This window comes from Siniperca chuatsi, linkage group LG4 (assembly GCF_020085105.1).
Source record: "Siniperca chuatsi isolate FFG_IHB_CAS linkage group LG4, ASM2008510v1, whole genome shotgun sequence".
Taxonomy (NCBI): Eukaryota; Metazoa; Chordata; class Actinopteri; order Centrarchiformes; family Sinipercidae; genus Siniperca; species Siniperca chuatsi.
This window is the reverse complement of record NC_058045.1, coordinates 26807647-26827338: the sequence shown is the minus strand read 5'-3', so window position 1 is coordinate 26827338 and position 19692 is coordinate 26807647. Positions and strand designations below refer to the sequence as shown.

The following is a 19692-nucleotide window of genomic DNA, read 5'->3' as shown; positions in this document are numbered from 1 at the left end:
CATAGCAAAATTAACTTTTTAAAACAAAAACATAGTAGTGTGGATGTAGCCTAAGAGCCTACAGCCATGCTATGGGCTCTGTGACGCTGTATTTGAGCTAAATGGTCACTTCAGCATCCTAACATGCTCAACGTGAAAATACTAGCATGTTAATGTAGCAGGTATAATGTTTACCATTTTGTCTTAGTTTAGCATGTTAGCATGCTAACATTTGCTTGTTAGCGTTAAACACAAACTGCAGCTGAGGGGGTTTTTTGTTTTTTTGTTTTTTAGGTATTTGGCCATAATCCACAATATTGGACAAAATTAAAATCTGAAATTTTTCTTCTGGGAACCATGAATACAATATATCAATATATCATACAATATATCATAGCAATCCATTCGATAAGATATTTCAATAAAAAACAAAATTAGGAAAAAGTCAGGGGATCATCAAAGTCAGTAGGATTCATCATCTGGGCACCATAAATGCGTGTACAAAAGTGTGTGCCAATGCATCCAGTAGATGTTGAGATATTTCACAGGATTACTGTAAAATTTTACCTACTGGTGGCGCTACAGTACAAGTCAGAAGTCATTTGAATTTATCCTCTAGAGAACCTCCCTTGAATATCTATAGCACATTTAATGGCAATCCATCCACTTGTTGTCAAGATATTTCACTCTGAACCACAACCTCATGGTGGTGCTAGAGGAAAAGGGGATCACCAAAGTCAGTTGGATCTATCCTCCGGGGACCATGATAGTTTCTGCAAAATTTCATGGCAATCTAGTTGTCGAGATATTTAAGTCTGGACCAAAGTGGTGAACCGACTGACCAACAGACTGGCATTGCCGTCCCTAGAGCATTTGGTGCTAGCATAGCTAAAAACTATATTCAGGTGGCATTACATTTCTCACTAAATGTATTTGTTGTTGCAAATTACTGGTATATAAACCCAAGAAACCCAACTTGTAATACACCAAAATTATCCTCTAGGGAAGCATTAAGACATGCTGAAAATGTTCTATACTGAACTCAAACCCGTTATGCTTTGATTAGCCCACAGAACCAACAGGATAGCCAGACTGTCATTTCTTCATATTATACCTCCCTCATCCTTCTATCTCTTAACCTAACCCACTTCCCATTCCCTCACCTCTAATTTCACTATCTGAATTGCACCTCTTACAATCTCTCACCCCTCATCTCTCGCTCTCATTGATCCTTAAACCTTCACACCTCTTTCACCCTTCATTAGTTATCTCTGCACTCTAAACTCAATATTGTACTTCTTTATTCCAAACCATTTCTCCTGGTCTTCCTCCCTTGCTCACCTTCTTCTCACATGTTCCTTTATTCTTTCCCTTCCTCCCTCATGTCATTCTCTTTCTCTCCTCCTTAAGCCCCTCCTTCTAACCCTTTATCCCTCTATCCCAAGTTCACCCCCTTTAACCTCGACCAGTCTGGAGATGACATCTGGTCTCAATGCTGGGAGTTCACCGTCTATGGTCCTGGTTTACCAGATAACAGATAACACAGGAACATAACACAAAGATATTCAAGCTTTAACACTGCACATGTGTCAGGGAAACACAAACTTTATAAAATGTGAGTAGATTCTTGTATTCAAGGTTACATTAATATTCAAAACCTACTCAGTTTGTTTATATATTGGCTACTAAGTTTGCTTCTGAAATAATTATGGTACAGTGTAAAAATGTATGTTTGAGTGAAGCAAAATCCATCATAGTTTTAAACCTTTTAAAACTCATTGAATAAACTGACCAGTAATTAAAAAAGGGCAAAGGAAAAAGGCTGTTTCCTGTATTTCTGGAACGGTAACATTTTAAAGATATTAGGTTTTGGAGGTCCTGGATTTGTATGAATAGCTACACAAACAGATGAGCAAACCAGCAGCAGTTCAGAAAACTGGAAGCTTTTACACAAACATGTTATCCTTCAGTTGCTACATTCAGCCATCCATGACTAGATGGATCACACTGAGAAACAAAGGTCTTCATGTGGACAAAGTGATGAGGGCACACCTTGTGCTGTTCCTGATGATTTCAATGGGGGAAAAGTTGCCATGCACAGTATGTATGTGTGACACCACCAACAAATAAATTAGACTCTCAGCCGTGATAATATACATATAGTGTGCCTTAATGCTCCATTATAATTAACTACTGTATGATAACCCAACACCAACCCACTATACACACACACCCACACTGTGCCTGGTAAATAATAATAACCATTATTACGCCTGCCATTACAATGCTTTATTTGAGGTCATTTAAATAACTCTGTTAGGATAAGGAGCGAGGAGTGCTGGGTAAGCAGGAAAACACTCGCCTCGCTCAGCTGGCTTCCCGAGGCCCCAGGAGCTACCGAGTTGTCAGAGGGTGTGATTGGACAGCCCGGAGAGGACCTTCTTTGCCATCCATGTCACATTAGAAGGCTGGAAAGAGAAAGGACCTTGGCAATTCTTTGATGGGGTGGAATTCGCCAGGGTCCTCTACTAATACCAATCCACTTTTCAGTGTTTTTATGGCTGCTGGGAAGCATAAATGCTGAAAATGTAAAAGACTAAAAAAACATAGTGGTAAAAGATTATAAATATATAACACATGAATATGCTTTTCAGTTACAAAATCAAAAGCTTAATGCAACAAAATATTCAAACATATTACAAAAAAAATTCCAAAGAAGATAAAAGGTTGCTCCCTGAATTTAAAACACATCAGTTACAAAAACTAAATTTGTTTAACACTGTAAACAGAATGGTAGAGCTGAAATGATTAGTTGATTACAGTAATTGATTAGTTGATTAACACAATTAATCTGAAACTATTTTCATAAACTAATTAATTGTTTAAAACTGCTTTTCTTTGTCTTTAGTGATAGTAGGAACTGAATATCTTTTAGTTTTGGACTGCTGATTTAAAAAACAAGCAACAAGTCACCTGGGGCTTTGGGAAACTATGATGGTTATTTTTCACTATTTCCTGACATTTTATAGACCAAACCATTAATCAAGAAAATAATCATAAGATTAATCGATAATAAATATAATTGTTTGCTGCACCCCTATGGAATGGATTCTAAAATCTCAAATGGTAACAAATTCAGCCAGACCACAGGGATTACAGGGATTTACAAATTATGATATAATGTTTAGCTTCATAAATCGTACAGTTCTAGAAATCGCTTTTAGTATTTAACAGCAAGTACATAAAGATTCAAACCTGGTGTTAAGAGTATGGTTATTTTCAGTGTCTATTAATCTGCCAATTCTTTTCTTGATTAAGTGATTACTTGTTTGGTCTATATAATGTCAAAAGACAGCAAAAATGCCTGTTATTATTTCCTAAAGTCCAAGTTAATCAAGTCCAGTTCTTAGAATACCTTATTTTGTCCAACCAAAATGAAAAAATTATAAAGTTACTATCACATAAGACAAAGAAAAAGCAGCAAATCCTCCCAACTGAGAAGCTTGAACTAAGGAAAGTTCAAGGTTATTTTTCCTTGAAAAATGGCTTAAACGATCAATTGCTAATCAAAATAGCAGATTAATTTTCTGTCCACTAATTAATTGATCGATTAATCGACTAATTATGACTACAAGACACTCAAAGCAAAATCACTTTTACACTGAACTCAGCATGATGGTGGATAATACGGGGAGGAGACTAGCCAATGAATATAACCCTTTTTTTTACAGGAACATGATTACCCCAGAGGTATAATTATTGTCCTTTCATGATGTTTCCTAGATTATAATGCCATCACACACTCCTCTATCATCCCATATATATAAACACCAGTGAACCTTTCTTGAGAGGTCCTGTGAGTTGAAGGTTTTCCTTCTTGAAGAAAGCTCTTGTATCTATATTAGCTAATTCATATTCACAAATTGGTGGATGTTTCAGTTATTTTGTCTATTGCCTTGGATATAAAATACTTTCACCGTTTAGTGATGGCCACTGACAATGGGTTTATACACAGTACTGGAAGGAGAGAATGTGTGGGGACTGCAAGCCAGCCAGCGAATGACAAGGGATTACTGTGATACCCATTTGCATATCAAGAATTTTAAGTAGCGAGGGAGAAAATATCGAACCCTCCAGCCTGCAAGGTCATTCAAAATATTTTTTTTCTCTTCTCTTCATAATTATTTTGCATAACATGCAGTATGGACACACTGTAGATTAAAAAGGTGGCTTTAGCATATCATGCCATCCCTGATAGGGACCTGCTCCCACCTACACTTCTCCTAGACACCATGCCACCACCACAACCTCATCAAACTGACTAAGGACACACACACACACACACACACACACACACATCATCTTGATTGCTTTAAGACGAACTACACATTGGAGAAAAGAAACTGATTGCTGAAGCCTCTAATCCATTCCAAGTTTATCATCTCTTTAATTTTAATGGTTTTTTTCATATCAATAGGCCACAAAGCCAATGTTTTGATAGTCGCTGTTGGCAGAAAATGGTAAAAAAAAAAAAAAAAAAAAAAGAGAGAGAGAGAGAAAAAAGAATCGCCTCGACTATCATCTATGACTAAGGAATATATTCAGATTGACATATATACAACTCATTACACACTGAGGAGACGGTGTCAAATATGTTGTTTGAAAAATGTTGTGTCCAGTAATGAATTGTATTATCTCTAAGCAGAAAGACAAAACAGGCAGAGAGGATGAATTAAAATGTTCTGTTGTTGTTTTCTCTGTTTTATGTTAATATCAGTCTGTTTGAACAATAGTAATGACTGCGACAAAGAATTATTTTAATAAATTATTTGAATAAATTAAGATAATGTTATCATAAGGTTAGAACACAAACTATGCACAGAAAGGGAAAAATTTTATATCTAGGAATTATTGTATTCCAAACTAAAATATAATTACTAGATTTATATTCTAATTTTATATATATACACATATATATATACATATACATATACATATATATGTATAGACTGATGGATAGAGGTAAAGACTTGAGAGATGTATTATGGAGGAGCGAAAGATAGACAGAAATGTAAAAAATGAATGTACCGTATGTATCTTTCTTTAAATGAACAAACTTGGAGAAGCTTGGCAGCACAAAGAATTTAAGTGAGTGACACTCAGTAACTTCTGTTAGAGAAAAGATAAAAAAGAACCAAAACACTGTGACCATTATACATCTTTTTGTTGATCACTGCATTGCATTGTGTGTTCATTTACTAAACCAAAGGCTATAGCAAATCTATTAAGAGAATAAAGAGGCCAAGTGCTGAGTTTAACATGCAGGAAGTCCAGGAACCTTGAGGTGCTCTTGAAGACAAAAGAACTGGTCACAGAAAAGAAAAGAGAACATTCTTGTGGTTCTTTTCTGTGTTTTACACCATTAAATAAGTACAATATAGGACTTCAATATCATTTTTTTCATTGAGCTGCCTAAGAGTGCCCAAGAACAATTTCTTTCCACTAGAGCTGAAACGATTAATTTATTGATTGATTAGTCATTCAACAGAAAATTAACAGGCAACTGTTTTGATAATCAATTTATTCTGTCATTTTCGAGCGAAAATGCCAAACGTTTTGTTTCCAGGTCCTGAAATGTGAGGATTTGATTCTTTTGAATATTCACATTGGGCTCTGAGAAATTGTAATGAGCATTTTGCAATAGTTTCCGACATCTGTTAGACAAAACGATTAATCATTTAATCGAGAGAATAGTCTGCAGATTCATCATTAATGAAAATATTAGTTGTTGCTCTAATTTCTACAATCATCATCTATTAAAACTCGACAGCCTAATCAATAATAAAAATAACATATATTTGCATTCCTTAATAACAGTACTGTTATTAAGGAATGCGAATAAATGCTATTTTTCAGGTTAATTAATTGATTAGTCTAGAAAGGTCATAAAATGGTGAAAAATGGTTCAAGGTGACTTGAAATTGCAATTTTTTTCCCCAATTAATAGCTCACACTCCATAGATTTCCAATTATATAAAACAGAGAAAAGTAGCAAATGCTCACATTTGGAACCAGCAAATGTTACAATAGCAATAAATTGCTGTTGATCAATATTTTCTGTCAATCGACTAACTGATTACGCACGCTACTGTTATTAAAGTGTTAAGAGCAAAGGGATGACTGACATATCAGCTTAAGAGTGATGTTGGTCCTGAATGTGAGAAAGTCTTTTTTTGAAAGTGATCTTTAAATTGTTTTCTGCTAAGTTTTGCTTTTTACTGTAACACTAAAAACAAAGTTTCACTGAGGCAAGGACGTAGGTTATGGATTTGATTTGATTTTGTAATTTAAAAAAACATACACATAACACACTCTCCCAAATATTCACAAATCAAACAACTAAACAAAAACACAGATTCAATCCAACAAGAGACCTGGACATGCAAAGACAAAAAAGAAAAAGAAATTGAAAAAGAAAAAGAAATACTATAAATAGCATGTAACACAAACAAGTTGTCGCATAAAGGTTGTAGTGACACTACTGGACCATTGGCATGACTGGCCTTAAAGCAACCAAACCCCTTAAGATTAAAAGCTAGAAACTTCTGGTCCTAGGAGCAGAAGTGTCTGAAAGGCAACAACAATGAGAAACGAGTGGAATACCAACACTCCCAGAGGAGATAAAAGCCTGTTTATTTCTATCCCAGCTAATATACACTTTTCCTCTCATGTGTTTATGGGATATGTCTGATACATGGTGAACATTTTGTATGAACAACAGCACATTAGCCAGTGACTCCAGTCCCACTGTGACATGCAGGATGAAGAAGAAGAAAGAAGAAACAATAAAAAGATGCAGAAAAAGAGGGCGCGATGGATGCTGTTAGGGGGTGGAGGGTGGAGAGGAGGGAGGCTGTTAGTGGGGTTTTAGTGGTGATGGAGAGACCAGAGGAGAAGAAGGTGGATGGATGGAGGGTGGGGAGAGGGAGGCAGGAAGGGGAGGTGGAGGAGGGGGGGCTTGACGATAAGAGAAAAATTCAGACCGGTCAAAGTTTCCTTTTTGCCAATCGTGCTCCTGATAAAGACAGCGCCTGCTCCCGAGCTGATAGAGGGGCTATCTCTCTCCCTTACTCTCTCTCCCCCCCCTCCTCCCTCCCCCATCCTCCTCCATCCCTCTGCCTCGCTCACCCAGCAGTTAGTTTGTGAGGAGGAGAGGAAGGAAGAAAAAAAAAAACGAAGGGCCCTATCAGTGCAGCATCATGGTGCTACCATCAACCAGCCACTGTGCAGCAATTAATATCGCTCCAATTACTGTTAAAGGGACAAGGCTGGGACATGACGATAATGAACACATCCTCTCTTCCCCACCAGAGGAATTAAAATACATGTGCAAGCACACACACACACACACACACACACACACGTAAACACTCGTAAATATACATACACACTCAGTGCTGTGCAGACACACGTGCACAGACATACATAAAACGTGTGCTGCTTGAAAAGGAAATTATGCAAGATAGTGCGGTAATCTTATTGCATTGTTTAACTCATTGAAGACAACAGACAGAGAGAAATAAATAACCAAACAAACCTTGATAAGAGAAGAAATAAATAATAAAATTATGGCGATTTACTTGTTATCTCCTCTTAGCCGTGTGTATATGTGTTTTTGTTACGACTTGAATAAATTTTCCCCAGGCCTGTCACATTCACATCTCATGTTCAGGGGGAACAGCAGGACAACACAACAGACCCTGAAAGACACTAGGAAGAGACAAAACAGAAGAACATCTCTAAGACACACACACAGGAACACACAGACAGACAAACACAGCCATATAGGGCTGGTTAGATCTACTTAAGAGCATATTAAGAGTTGAAATAATGCATGTTGTCAGTATCCCTAGGAATAGTCATTTTGGACTATTCTGCAGCACATCATATACATTTAAGTCCAACATTCAGTTCTCTTTACCTAGTTACAGTACAGGGAAAATAAGGGTGTAGTGGATGGGGGGGGGGGTGTAGCAGGTCCACTAACTTTCATGTCACAGACTGGAGTTTGTGTTCTGCCAACTTTTAACAATTAATGTTTTTGGGGGGTTTTTAACCCTTGCGATGTTTTGTCCTTAATCAAGTGTTTTAGTTTAGCGATTTATCCATCTAGATTGTTTTGGTGTAAGTTGCTGAGTTTTGGAGATATCCTCCGTAGAGATGTCTGCTTTTTTTGAATGGGACTATGGCACTCGGCTTAAAAAATACATTTGAAAAACTCAACAGCAATATCTCTTTCAGTTTCATGAAGGAACTATTTTCTTTCTACCAATAGTTCCTACATGAACCGGCTCACAACAAGGTCTGTGGATATATCTTGAGTAACCGGGTCATGATTTCTGGAAAGAGACACTTCTGTTGAGTTTTACAACGAGCCGACAAGCCGAGTGCCATTGTAGGAGCCAAATAGGTTGTTCGAACGGCCAGAATTTAATTGTTATTCACTGTGTGTACATTGGGTGTCGCTGTGCTAGTATCTAGGGCTCAGGTATGTAGGTAGCAGGGTAACTGTTTGACCCCGGAAGGGCAAAGGGTTTTTGACTGCATGAGCGCTAAGGGTTTGTTTGTCACGCTGTAAGTTGTGTGTTTGGTTTATCAATGGAAACTAGAAAATGGACTGTATTCACCTTTACAGCAGAAACAATAAAGAAATGGATTCTTATTCTGCAACCGAAGAACAGCCTGGAGATTCTGTGCTGAACGCAACACATAGCAAATGTTAATGCGATCACATCAGACTAAGCGAAGCACGTCAACCAGGTCACTCCTGGGTTAGACAGCTCAGTATATTACAGTAATAGACTGAGCTCCTAAAGTCTTATAGTCCCATTATATTCAAGAGAAGGCAGACATCTCTACGACCAATATCTCCAAAACTCGGCAACACACACCAAAACAATCTAGATGGATAAATAGCACTACAGGTAAGAGGAAACATGTGTATTTTTGATTTTGGGGTGAACTGTCCCTTTAACCATACCATCGTTTCCATGTACAAATATTTTAGAAATAAATAGATTAAAAATGCTGTCATTTAATGTCAAAATAGGTAATGTGGGGTTTTGCAGAATATCAGTTCTGACAGGGTTGGGCCCTCTATTGCGAAAACACACTATCAACAATAGCATTCCATACCATAACAGAAATGTACACTTCCAAACTAAATTGAATATGAAATATGTTGTCTTCTGTGTGATATAGCGCCTCTGCTCTTTTTCCCTGAAGATAAATGTTATATTTTATAAAAATTGGTCTTTATTTCAGGCAAAGCAGCTCTCCTCCACTAGAATACACTGTTAGAAACTTTAGGACACAAATTATGCAAGATTACATTTCTTAAGTCTCATTTGTCATGTTTTATATATATATTTGGCTCCTTTAAATAAAAAGAGTTTGAGTGAAAGAGTTGACTGAAAAATGGAAACCACACAAGTCAGATGCAGTCTACTAACAACTGCACAGCTCTGAGGAACCCTGCTATAGACCTTTCTTCTATGAATTGTCATAGTAAGAACAGCATACATGTTGTTGTTACTAATAACACTGACACTGTAGGGTTTTCCCCAGGAAATTGGGTAGCGGAGACAATGGGGACGCTGCCGCCTTACAAAAAGAGCTCATGACACTTATTAATGTAAAACAAACAAAAAAACAAACGGGAGGGGGGCGAAGGTTCGAAGAAGACCCTCCTTCTCTTGGTCTCTCTCTCTCTAATTACGAACATGTAAAACTAGTTTTGCTATATATCTGTTTAGACAAAGTCAGTAACAAATGATGTGCATCATTAAAAAATAATTTCAGGTCAACTGTCAATAATTACAGGCTTTATACATTTTCACAAGTGAATTTCACACTTTAGAGACAAAAATATACTCTGTGCGTAAAGACAGCGGAGCGAGGAAAAGAGCCGAGGTCACGCGTGGCTCACAGACCAGGTGGACACACATACACACCAGTTAGAATGGCAGCAGATTGTCTCCGGCAGCCACGACGGATCCAGATCCTTAAAGTACCCCTCCACTCAAAAATGTGTTTTTCTTATGTTTATGTCCCTGAAAATGTCAGACCTTGACTTTACTGACTTGTATCTGTGCAAAGTTTGTCACTAGAGAGGTGTTTTCACATTCCTCTACTGAGGGGGGAGATGTCTGTACTCTTTGCTAAAATCTGACATTCAAACGTACCGTGGACAAGCTAGATTTGGTACGTTACAAATTCGAAAGCCAATCGCAACGCCACCGGCAAAGAAACCTGAAACCTCCAGTGCAGAGCGGACTTGTCAATACAGGGAGCGAGAGTTAGTGAAAGTTTTGACAGCAAACATAGTAGAGTGTGTTGTTTTTGGATGTAACCGGGTCCTGAAGTTTCCTTCCACTATCTACTAACGTTACGTAATGACAATGTGAACACACTGTAACATCATAGCAGATATTGTATGTTCCACGACCACTAATGCTGTGTCAGCCACTGCCAGTTACAAGCTAACAAACAACATAAACAAATAAAAGCTGCTAACTACTCTTACCATTCTGATTTGTCTGCTTGTTGCCGATTTAGGTGCACAACAGACTCCTCATCTGGTCTGACTGCGGCTCAAACATGTACGGCTGAATCTCTCCGATGTTTCCTCTAACTCTAGCCATCTTGACAACGCACACCGCTCTCTCACCATGGATCTATGTCTCTCACCCACATCCATGCTCGCACCGGTCAACCTAACAGCGCAGCGGTGGTGGGCGGGGCATTCAGAGATCCAGAATTTCTCAATGAGTTGGTCTCAATGAGTTGTTTCTCAAATGTACTTTTTATGTGGCATAACCATGTTTAACAAAATATTAATCATAGTATTTTTACATACTTTAAAACGTGTCTGGAGGGGAACTTTAATATTGGCAGAGAAAAAAACATTGGCAATGGTCTCTTCAATCATTGATAGTAGATCTGATCCTCAATCAGCACAAGCCTAGTTGGCAGCTGTTGCCCACATACAGCTGCCATCACTACGAGCAACAATGGCCTGTAAAAATGTCTACAGTGAAAAAGGCCTATTGTCTCGTGCTGGATTTGTTTTATGGATATTGCACATTTCTTGACTGATTGAATTTTAAATTGACTACAAGCCCCTCACACTGTCACAAACCTTGATAAGAGAAGAAATAAATAATAAAACAAACACTGTCTCCATTACTGTGAGGTCCCTTTAGCCTAAGAATGTCCTTTTTAGAGTCCAATTTGTGCAGGGTGGTAGTTCTGAATAATTACTATTAGTTTTAGAGCAAATAATACTTTTAATATGAATGCACACCATACTATTAAGTATTGTGAAAGTTTTGTTTTCCATTTGGTTAACACCGAACGTGAACACTTCATGATTTTGTCATCAGTGCTTCCTGAACAGGTATGAAGAACCTTTTCACAATTCTTGAGTAAAAGCAAATATTGGAATGAATTTTTCCCTCACAGTTCATTTCAAAAATCACAGTTCACTTTCGTTTTGCTTCAGTACATTTGTTTTGGTTAGTTCCAAATACCAAATGACATGTTTACTGGCTGCATGGAACCCCTTTGAGCGTACTTACCTGGACCCCTCCACTGTAACTCCTCTTCTTCTTCCTCCCCTTCCTCTTCCTCCTCATCGCCACTGTGTGTTGGGCCTTGCTCCTCTCCGTCCCTGTCTTCATCCTCAGGGCCTCCTCGAGAGTCCTGCGTCCTGGGCTCTGGATACACAACACAAACAGTCAAATTTAAACATGCTATCGACTCCTGGCGGAAACTGAAACTTCAGTATCGGCCCTCGACACTCTGTGTGTGTCTAAATATCTGTATATGTGCCTGTGTGTGTGTGTGTGTGTGTGTGTGTGTGTGTGTGTGTGTGTGTGTGTGTGTGTGCGTCTGGGCAGTGGCTGTTCCTGTCTGTTGATCAAAGGCAGCGGTGAAATAACTCCCTGAGCTGTGTAACACAACACCTCACCACGTAGAGATGGACCCTTTGATTCTCATTGCAACTCTGGAGAATCAAACTCTCGACCTTTAGTTTTTGTCTTTTTTTGGCTCCTTCCCTGTTTCTTCCATCAGTTTTTCCATTCTCTCTTCGTTAATCTCTTCTTCCTTTCCTTGTTTTCTCTTCACTGAATGTAGGTTGGTCTCATTGTGCTCGTCTTTTCCTCCGTCCTTCTCTTCTCCTGTATCTTTCCATCTTCGCCCCCTCTGCCTGACACTTTTTGAAGAGACTGAGGCTGCCTGTGTTCCTCTAATCAGCAATGATATCCCTGCAATTGATCAAGGTGATCAGATAGATCTGTGTGTGGTTCTGCACGTGGGCTGTGTGTGTGTGTGTGTGTGAATCTGAATGTCTGGATGTGTATGTGTGTATATGATGTGTTTATCCAGCATGCATATATGTGAACCCTGAACTCTGCCTGTACACCTGGTATCAGCCGGTTCATAACACAGCTGGGTCCCTCCCTATTAGCAGGATTCATGATTAGTTAGATTAGATTAATAGTTACATCACAGCACCTCAGGCTATCTGACCTGAAGATCTCTCTCTTCTTGCTCTCTGGTCTTGCATCATCATCAGGCCAAGGGTTAGGGTGACTCAAAAGCTGACTGCATGGAAACGGATCACAAACATGTCACTATTAATCTCACTAATAATTGTCACTGTAGTTATAACAAAATAAAGTGACCCAGATCTTTAAGGTGGACATTTCAGTTGATATAATATAAGGGAACCATTTTAAAAAGCTGGAAATTGTTTCTAAATGCTTGTGTAAATCAATTCATTATATTACTTGTTACAAATGCAGCCATGCAGTTAGTGTTGTGTAATGGATTGCGTGATTAAAAGTAACCCTCCCAGACTAACTTGTTGCAGGGAAGGAAAGCACCACCCCTGTCACAAAGATCATCTGTATCAAAATGAAGTACTGGGTGAAATCATCCACCAAATGGCACACTGTAGCACATGGGAGAAGTTCTGCCAGAAAGCCCTACTACTGCTTGGTTAGGTTTAGGCACCAAAACTACTTGGTTAGGTTCAGCTAAAAAAAGAGAGCCAGAAAGCCCTGAAGGAAAACTTCTCCCACGTGCAACACTGTATTTTAAGCTAATGATCCCATTTCTCACGACTTTTTATACATTTTACATAACTGAAATTCCAGTAAAATTCAGGCATATAATGATGTTCTATGTATGTTATAATAGGTAAAAGTAAATAAAAGCTACCTTTACACTCTTGTGGGTGGCCCACCTGATTGAAAACAAATCATTAGACCCTTGCGATGGGTTTTACTAGAGCAGGAGCGATATTAGCTCATCACAGATATATGAGTATTGGGGTATGTTGGCTGATAAGCAGAGAACTGCAAAAGATCTTTGAGGTAGAAACACTGTCTCCATTACAAAGTGTATTCACCAGAGAGCACTGAAGTCCATTTTTTAACTGTAAAATGTTGTGCTCAGTACATATCTATCTCAGAATTCTCTAAAACAAACAATCTAAAGGGATCAAAAATGTTTATGTAAACTAATTAATATCAACCAACACATAAACAGATTTTTTAAACTCTCAAATATTGATATTGGCATCAGCCAAAATTCAGTATTGACCATGTTGTAATTTGGTTACTAAGTTTTAAAAGCTTTGTAGAGACTAGGGAGACGCCAAATTTTCAAGGTTTCGGTTTTGGACTATTTTTTGAAAATGACCACAATAGGCAAAAAGACAAGAGTCTAATCTATTGATACGTACAGTATATCATACAGTATATTACATGTTCACATCACGTTTTGGAGCAGTAGCAGCCCATCTTTCCAAGTTCTACATAGTGATAGCGTCACAAAGTCAGAACGGTGGGTGGTAAAAGGTTACAAAGCAGACCTGACCAGACATGTAATGCTAAAAGAGAAAGTTTAATTACTCATACTATGATGTGATAAAAACACACTTCGGAAAAGTATTTCATTAGTAAAACTGTGATACCAAAAAATAAAAAAGCCTCTCACCACGTGATCAATTTACTTACTGGATGGTAGCCTAAAAAATAACCACACTAAATATACTGACTTTTGCTGGGTGGAGTAGTTCTTTTCCCCTGAGGGTTTCTATTTATATTTAATAAAAGTGCATCCATTTTTTTTATGATGTTAGCAGAGGTGGTTTTTGTTTCAGGTGCTTTCTTGGTATATACTAATGCACCATCAAACTCTACTGTAGCACCATCATTACACTATCAAAATAATGTATTAAATGCATTTGCCTATATAATTTAGCATACAATATACAAAATATGTTGTTATGTGTTGGTTTAGACTTTTCTGTAATTGATACCAACATCATACCCAGGAATTCTAGGAAGACCCCTGTTGTGTCTCCATCCAGGCAAAAAGAAGGAATAATATGGCGAGATCTTGATTAATTGTCATAAAAGATTTAGTATCAGAGCTTGTTACGATTTTCTTTTAATATGTTCAGAGGTTTGACATACATGTAGTGTAGTTTCTGACTGGACAGTTTATTAAATAATACACTGATATGACACTTATATGACTAGAATGTAAAAGGTAGCTGACTTTGTGATAGCATTAACTTACTATTTCTATTGTTGAGTGTGTAGTTAAAATGTTTTTTTAGTGATGATGTGTAAAGAAAACACATGAGAAATGTTGTTGAAGAAAACATATAATATATATGCTGTGAAAACCCACAGTTGCAGAAAATTCCAGGTTTGGTTAAAAGACATTATCCTTCTAACCCTGTATATTTAAAAAGCTGTTAATCCACTTTCTCTCCTCATTTCTTCTGTCCTTTGTCCGGATCCCTGTCCTCCTCATCCTAACTTTTGCCCTTTTCTTCACTTCCTCCTTCCAAGCTCCTGTTTTGTGCTGCTCTCCCTCCCCTTTCCCAAATCCCACCCCGTCTTCAGCCTCCACCCTGATAACACCTCAGCTGTCTGCACAAAGCCCATGTTTACCCTTGCATTCCCGCTCCGATAAACAGCGATAGCGCCCAATCAATACCAGCCATAAATGCCCCACTACCACGTGACACCCTCACACTCTGCCGTTATTAATGTAACAGTTGAGAGATTGGATCTGCATCGTCAAATAAATCAACACGCACACACACACACACACAAAGAGAAGCAGATGCACTCATACACACACCATCCATTTTCATGTCACGTCCACCTTTCGACTTCATCCACACGCAAACACTCATACACAGCAATATACTGTACACACACTAAAGCAACCAGGCCTAAACGCACATGCACACACACACCTCCCCCCTGCCTAAACAGTGCCATTATTTTCAGCTATAAATCACATTGAATGGCACATTGATTTTATCCTGCAGGGGCTGAAGCGAGGGAGGGGAGCTAGAGACACAGTTATTGCGTTTAATATTATCAATATTATCTCCCATATCATCTCAGACAGGGAGGCAGGTATCAGGAGGAGTCGACAGACACTTTTCTGCCAAACCCCCTCCTCCCTCTCTCCCACCCCCCACCCCCACCCCACCCCATAGTGAGACAGTCTCCATCAATCTGATAAGCTGAACTTCCCCTGTCACACCTGCAGGGCAAAGTCACCCAACAATCTCGCCTTCTAACTTCTACAGCCCTCTATACATTTCTGTCTCTCTTTTTCTGATTTTAAAGCTGCCTTTTGTCTTTTGCATCTTTTCTTTACATATCTGTTCCCTCATATTTGAGGTTCAACATATGTGCTACAGTCTCCACATTGGTCAATATGAAGCTGAAAGGGAACTGGACAAAACCAAGGTATGGAGCCAAGTCTTGCACCTTGTTCACACCAGCTAGAGAAAGCAGAACGTTAGCAGCAGCTGCAGTCATCTGTCAGTGTCTACACTGCATCCATTCAGCCACAGAACTGCTACACACTGACAAGCATTTTGGCAAATCTCACACCCAATACACAGTCATTGAGGTGACGCACATACAGTAAGTCAGAAGAGAAATAAGTAGGTCGGAGCGTAAAACAGGCTGCACTTCGAGTCACACATAAAGCATGAGTAAAGCACAAGTTATTTACACATATTAATAAAAAGATTTGATTTTTTTTCATGGATCGATTAATGGTTTCCCCTATAAAAAAAGTCAGACAATAGTGAAAAACGCCTAGAGCCCAAGGTGAATGTGATTAATCGTTTAGTGTATAAAATGTCAAAAAAATTGTTAAAAATATCACCCATCACAAAAGGTGCCAATGTGGCTAAGGTGTTAAGGTACTGACCATGAACTGCAACGTCCCTGGTTCGAGTCCCACCAGGGACGATTGCTGCTCTCTCTCCCTCATTTCTTCTTATCTCTCTACTGTCTGTAATAAAGGGATAAAAAAGCGCCCCAAAAATACTAAAAAATGCCTTTCACAATTTCCCAGAGCCAAAGGTGACCTCCTTGAATTGCTCATTTTGTCCAAACACAAACCTGTTCAATTTACAGTGACATAAAACAGAGAAAAGCTGCAAATTTTCATTGGAGAAGCTGAAATGAGCAAATATTTATTTGTTCTTGATAAATTATTCAAACACCTGCTCAATCATCAAGATTGTCTGACGATTGACTAATCAATTAATCAACTAATCACAACAGCAGTACTGCATACGTATAGTCCATAACTGTCCATCATGATGATACCAGAAAAGTTTATAACCTTTGTAATTTGTCCATTTATGCATCACACAGAGTTTCTCTGTCACCACTGATCAGATTCTGATGAAAAAGAAAAAAAACTGGAGGTTTACAAAAATCATCCTGATTGGTCCAAACGAGGGCACGGCAATTAGAGGTCAAAAGGAGGTAACATACTGACTAATCAGCCCAGAAATGGATTTTATCAGGTTTCCTGTGATGTATAAGTATGATTGCCTTGTTATGATAAAAGAGCCTTCACTTGTTTCTGCGGGTCGCTGCAACTGTAGAGCAATTCTGAGAAGAGAGAGGGAAAAAAAACACCACAACAGAGAGAGACGTACTGAACAGATGCTCAAGTCTTCCTCAATAAAGTTGTGTGTATGTGCATGTGTGTGTCGATCCATTGTATCAGCATTAATATACTAACTCACTCTGTCAGGTGGAGGAGGTGGCTGTGATGGATAGAACAGAGTGCTTGGTCCAGTTACTGGTAGAATGTGTTTTTCTTGCTAAAGTTATCAGAGTGGTTATCAGTCTCTCTCTCTCTCTCTCTCTCTCTCTCTCTCTCCCCCCCTCCCTCTCTCTCTCCCACCCCCCCTCTCCCAGATGGTGGATAAGAGGCCTTGCCTTTATTAGCCAGCGCTGGCCAGATAAAGACCTGGTATTGATCCCAGGTTGAAAGAGCAGGTTCGTCAAACATGGCTGATTTACAGAGAACTGATAATGGCAGCACTGGGCAACTGAGGAACCCCAGAGAAGAGAGAGAGAGAGGAGTAAATCAACAGTGTGATGGGGAGGGGTGTGTGGGAGGAGGGAGGGGACAGGGGGAAGCTAAGCACACACACACAAATAAAGAAACAAAGACGCCAAGTCAGTTTGCTATCGACAAAGTTGCTCAAATGTGCAGTCTGTTTGAGTTCTCTCATCTTCTTCTTCTTCTTATACAATCTAATACACACATAACCCACTTCTCACCTCAAACACACACACAGTCACACACACACACACACTATAGCTAATCTCTAATCTCGTCTCGATTAGCACCTGACAGAATTTCCATGGGTTTATCAAACCAAGCCAACCAACAGACGCTTATCACTTCTAGCCCCAAAATTTCACAAGAGCAGGAATTTTTGAGATTAAAAAAACACCGCTAGTGAAATCTTGAATAAGTCAAAAGAATATGACTGGAAACTCTGCTATCACCCCGTACAAGGGTAGCTCGGTATAAGAGGTGCATGAGGGGGCAGATTCACTGGAGCCAAGATTGAACCCTGAGAATTTTTTATTTTATTTATTCGTTTAACACAATAGAGATAAAAGAGTGATACATGTGGAAAGCTGCAACCTCATAATGGTTCTTCAGTATTTTTGAGTTGTCTCTGGGTGACGTTAACTGTCTCCTGACAGATAACAGGACGTCAGTTGATGAAAGAAAGACTTCAAGTCTTGATGGGGATATAAATCTGGTAATAACCACTAATAACTGCCGGTAAACATCTGGAATTATTATTTAAAAGGGTTCTTTTTGCTGCATGTTGTCAGTGCATGGCTATCATTATAGTCAGTGTGATACAGTGTAATAATCAAACAGTGTAATAATGGTGAAACATTTTGATATCTTCCTGATTATATAGTAAAAGAGTGTGAGCACAGATGTCTGCAAGTTATTTGGTCAGTTTACCGACACACTGTCAACAGTTTTTAAGGACTATTTCCTTGGTGGAAAATATTTCCAGTGAAAATAGGTCACAGTAAAGGTCTGTGGACTATCCAGTATACAGTAAGTGCACAGTCAAATTTAGACAGTGGTCCAGCAAATTTATTTGCGTGTCCTTGCAAAATACGTAGGGCATGAAGCTTTGTGACGTAGTGACTATTTGAGCTCTCAGCTGCAGAACAAACATACATTAACACAGTTCATTCAAGAGGGAAAAATGCCACACACACAAAAAAAAAAATCACTGGATACAGCTTGTCGGCTATGAATAATTGCTGGTTTGATTAGTGGTCTATGACAGTAAACTGATTATATTTGGGTTTTGGGCAAAACAAGCAATTTGTGACATTTTATAGACCAAATGATTAATCAAGAGAATAACTGGCAGATTAATCAATAATTGAACTAATTGTTGGAAAGACTTTTTTATAAGTGTAATTTTACAAAACTTTAAGCAGTGGATTGTTCTTTTTTCCAGCCAGCAGTCACATTTTAGCAGCAGGTATCTTTTTTGCTGGACCCATTTTAGAGTTTCAAAGTCTTCATGAGAAGTACTATCAATCTTTAAAGCAGCTACAAGGAACTTTCATTCTGTGTTGATTTTGGCGGCCCCTGTGGACTAAAGCGGTAGTGTTTCCACCGCCTCGTGCAGATTATGATCTGGCTAGTGCATGCATTTGTTTTGCAAGCGAGTGAAAGAACGACGCAACTTATTTTTAATACTAATATGCCAGAGAAACAAAGTAAACCGTTCAAAGTACCGTTCATACACCTACCCTAGGTTACATGTAAGCCTACAACTAACAGATTCAGTTGCTTGGTAAGAGTAATTTTGTTGAGGAAGCTAAAGTTATCAACATTCCCTAGTCATGGTATGTCTTCATAATAATAAGCTAACATCAAGATATAGCTCGGTAGCAAGTCCAACATAAAATGTTACGTTATAAGCCAGTTGTATTACAGTACTGCATATTTCATACTTGTCTAGGAGGAAGAGGGCCAGTTCAGGATCAGTTTTGAATCCTTTCAAATCCCACAATTCTCTTCATCTGTTGAATGACCGACCAAGGTTGACTCGTGTTTTCGCCCGTGCTCTATCACTGTCCCTTTTTCTCTTTGCTGATCCTGCCCCAGTATCGGCCATAGGGACAAAATACAACGTCAAAAATAAAATTCTCTAAAGAGAATCTTTAAATCTCCTCCTGCTTCCTTGTAACTGGCTAACGTACCACTCACTGTGGAACTTTGCGTCAGAAAATGTGAACGTAG

General features: G+C 38.7%; 1 protein-coding gene across 4 annotated transcripts in view; it reads right to left on the bottom strand.

Annotated features, from left to right (window-relative positions):
- Positions 1 to 1289: 1289 nt before the first annotated feature.
- zfpm1 (zinc finger protein, FOG family member 1) overlaps positions 1290 to 19692 on the bottom strand; it is a 69406-nt gene continuing 51003 nt past the window's right edge. For 2 of the 4 annotated variants that reach the window (XM_044192346.1, XM_044192343.1), the window contains 2 exons: positions 11619 to 11756; positions 4997 to 7749 (listed from right to left, as the gene is read on the bottom strand). In XM_044192346.1, the coding sequence (XP_044048281.1) occupies positions 7658 to 7749; positions 11619 to 11756 (230 nt within the window). In that variant the 3' untranslated portion in view covers positions 4997 to 7657. Of the gene's footprint in view, positions 2448 to 4996; positions 7779 to 11618; positions 11757 to 19692 lie in introns of those variants that run through there. The other 2 variants (XM_044192345.1, XM_044192344.1) reach the window with 2 other exon arrangements.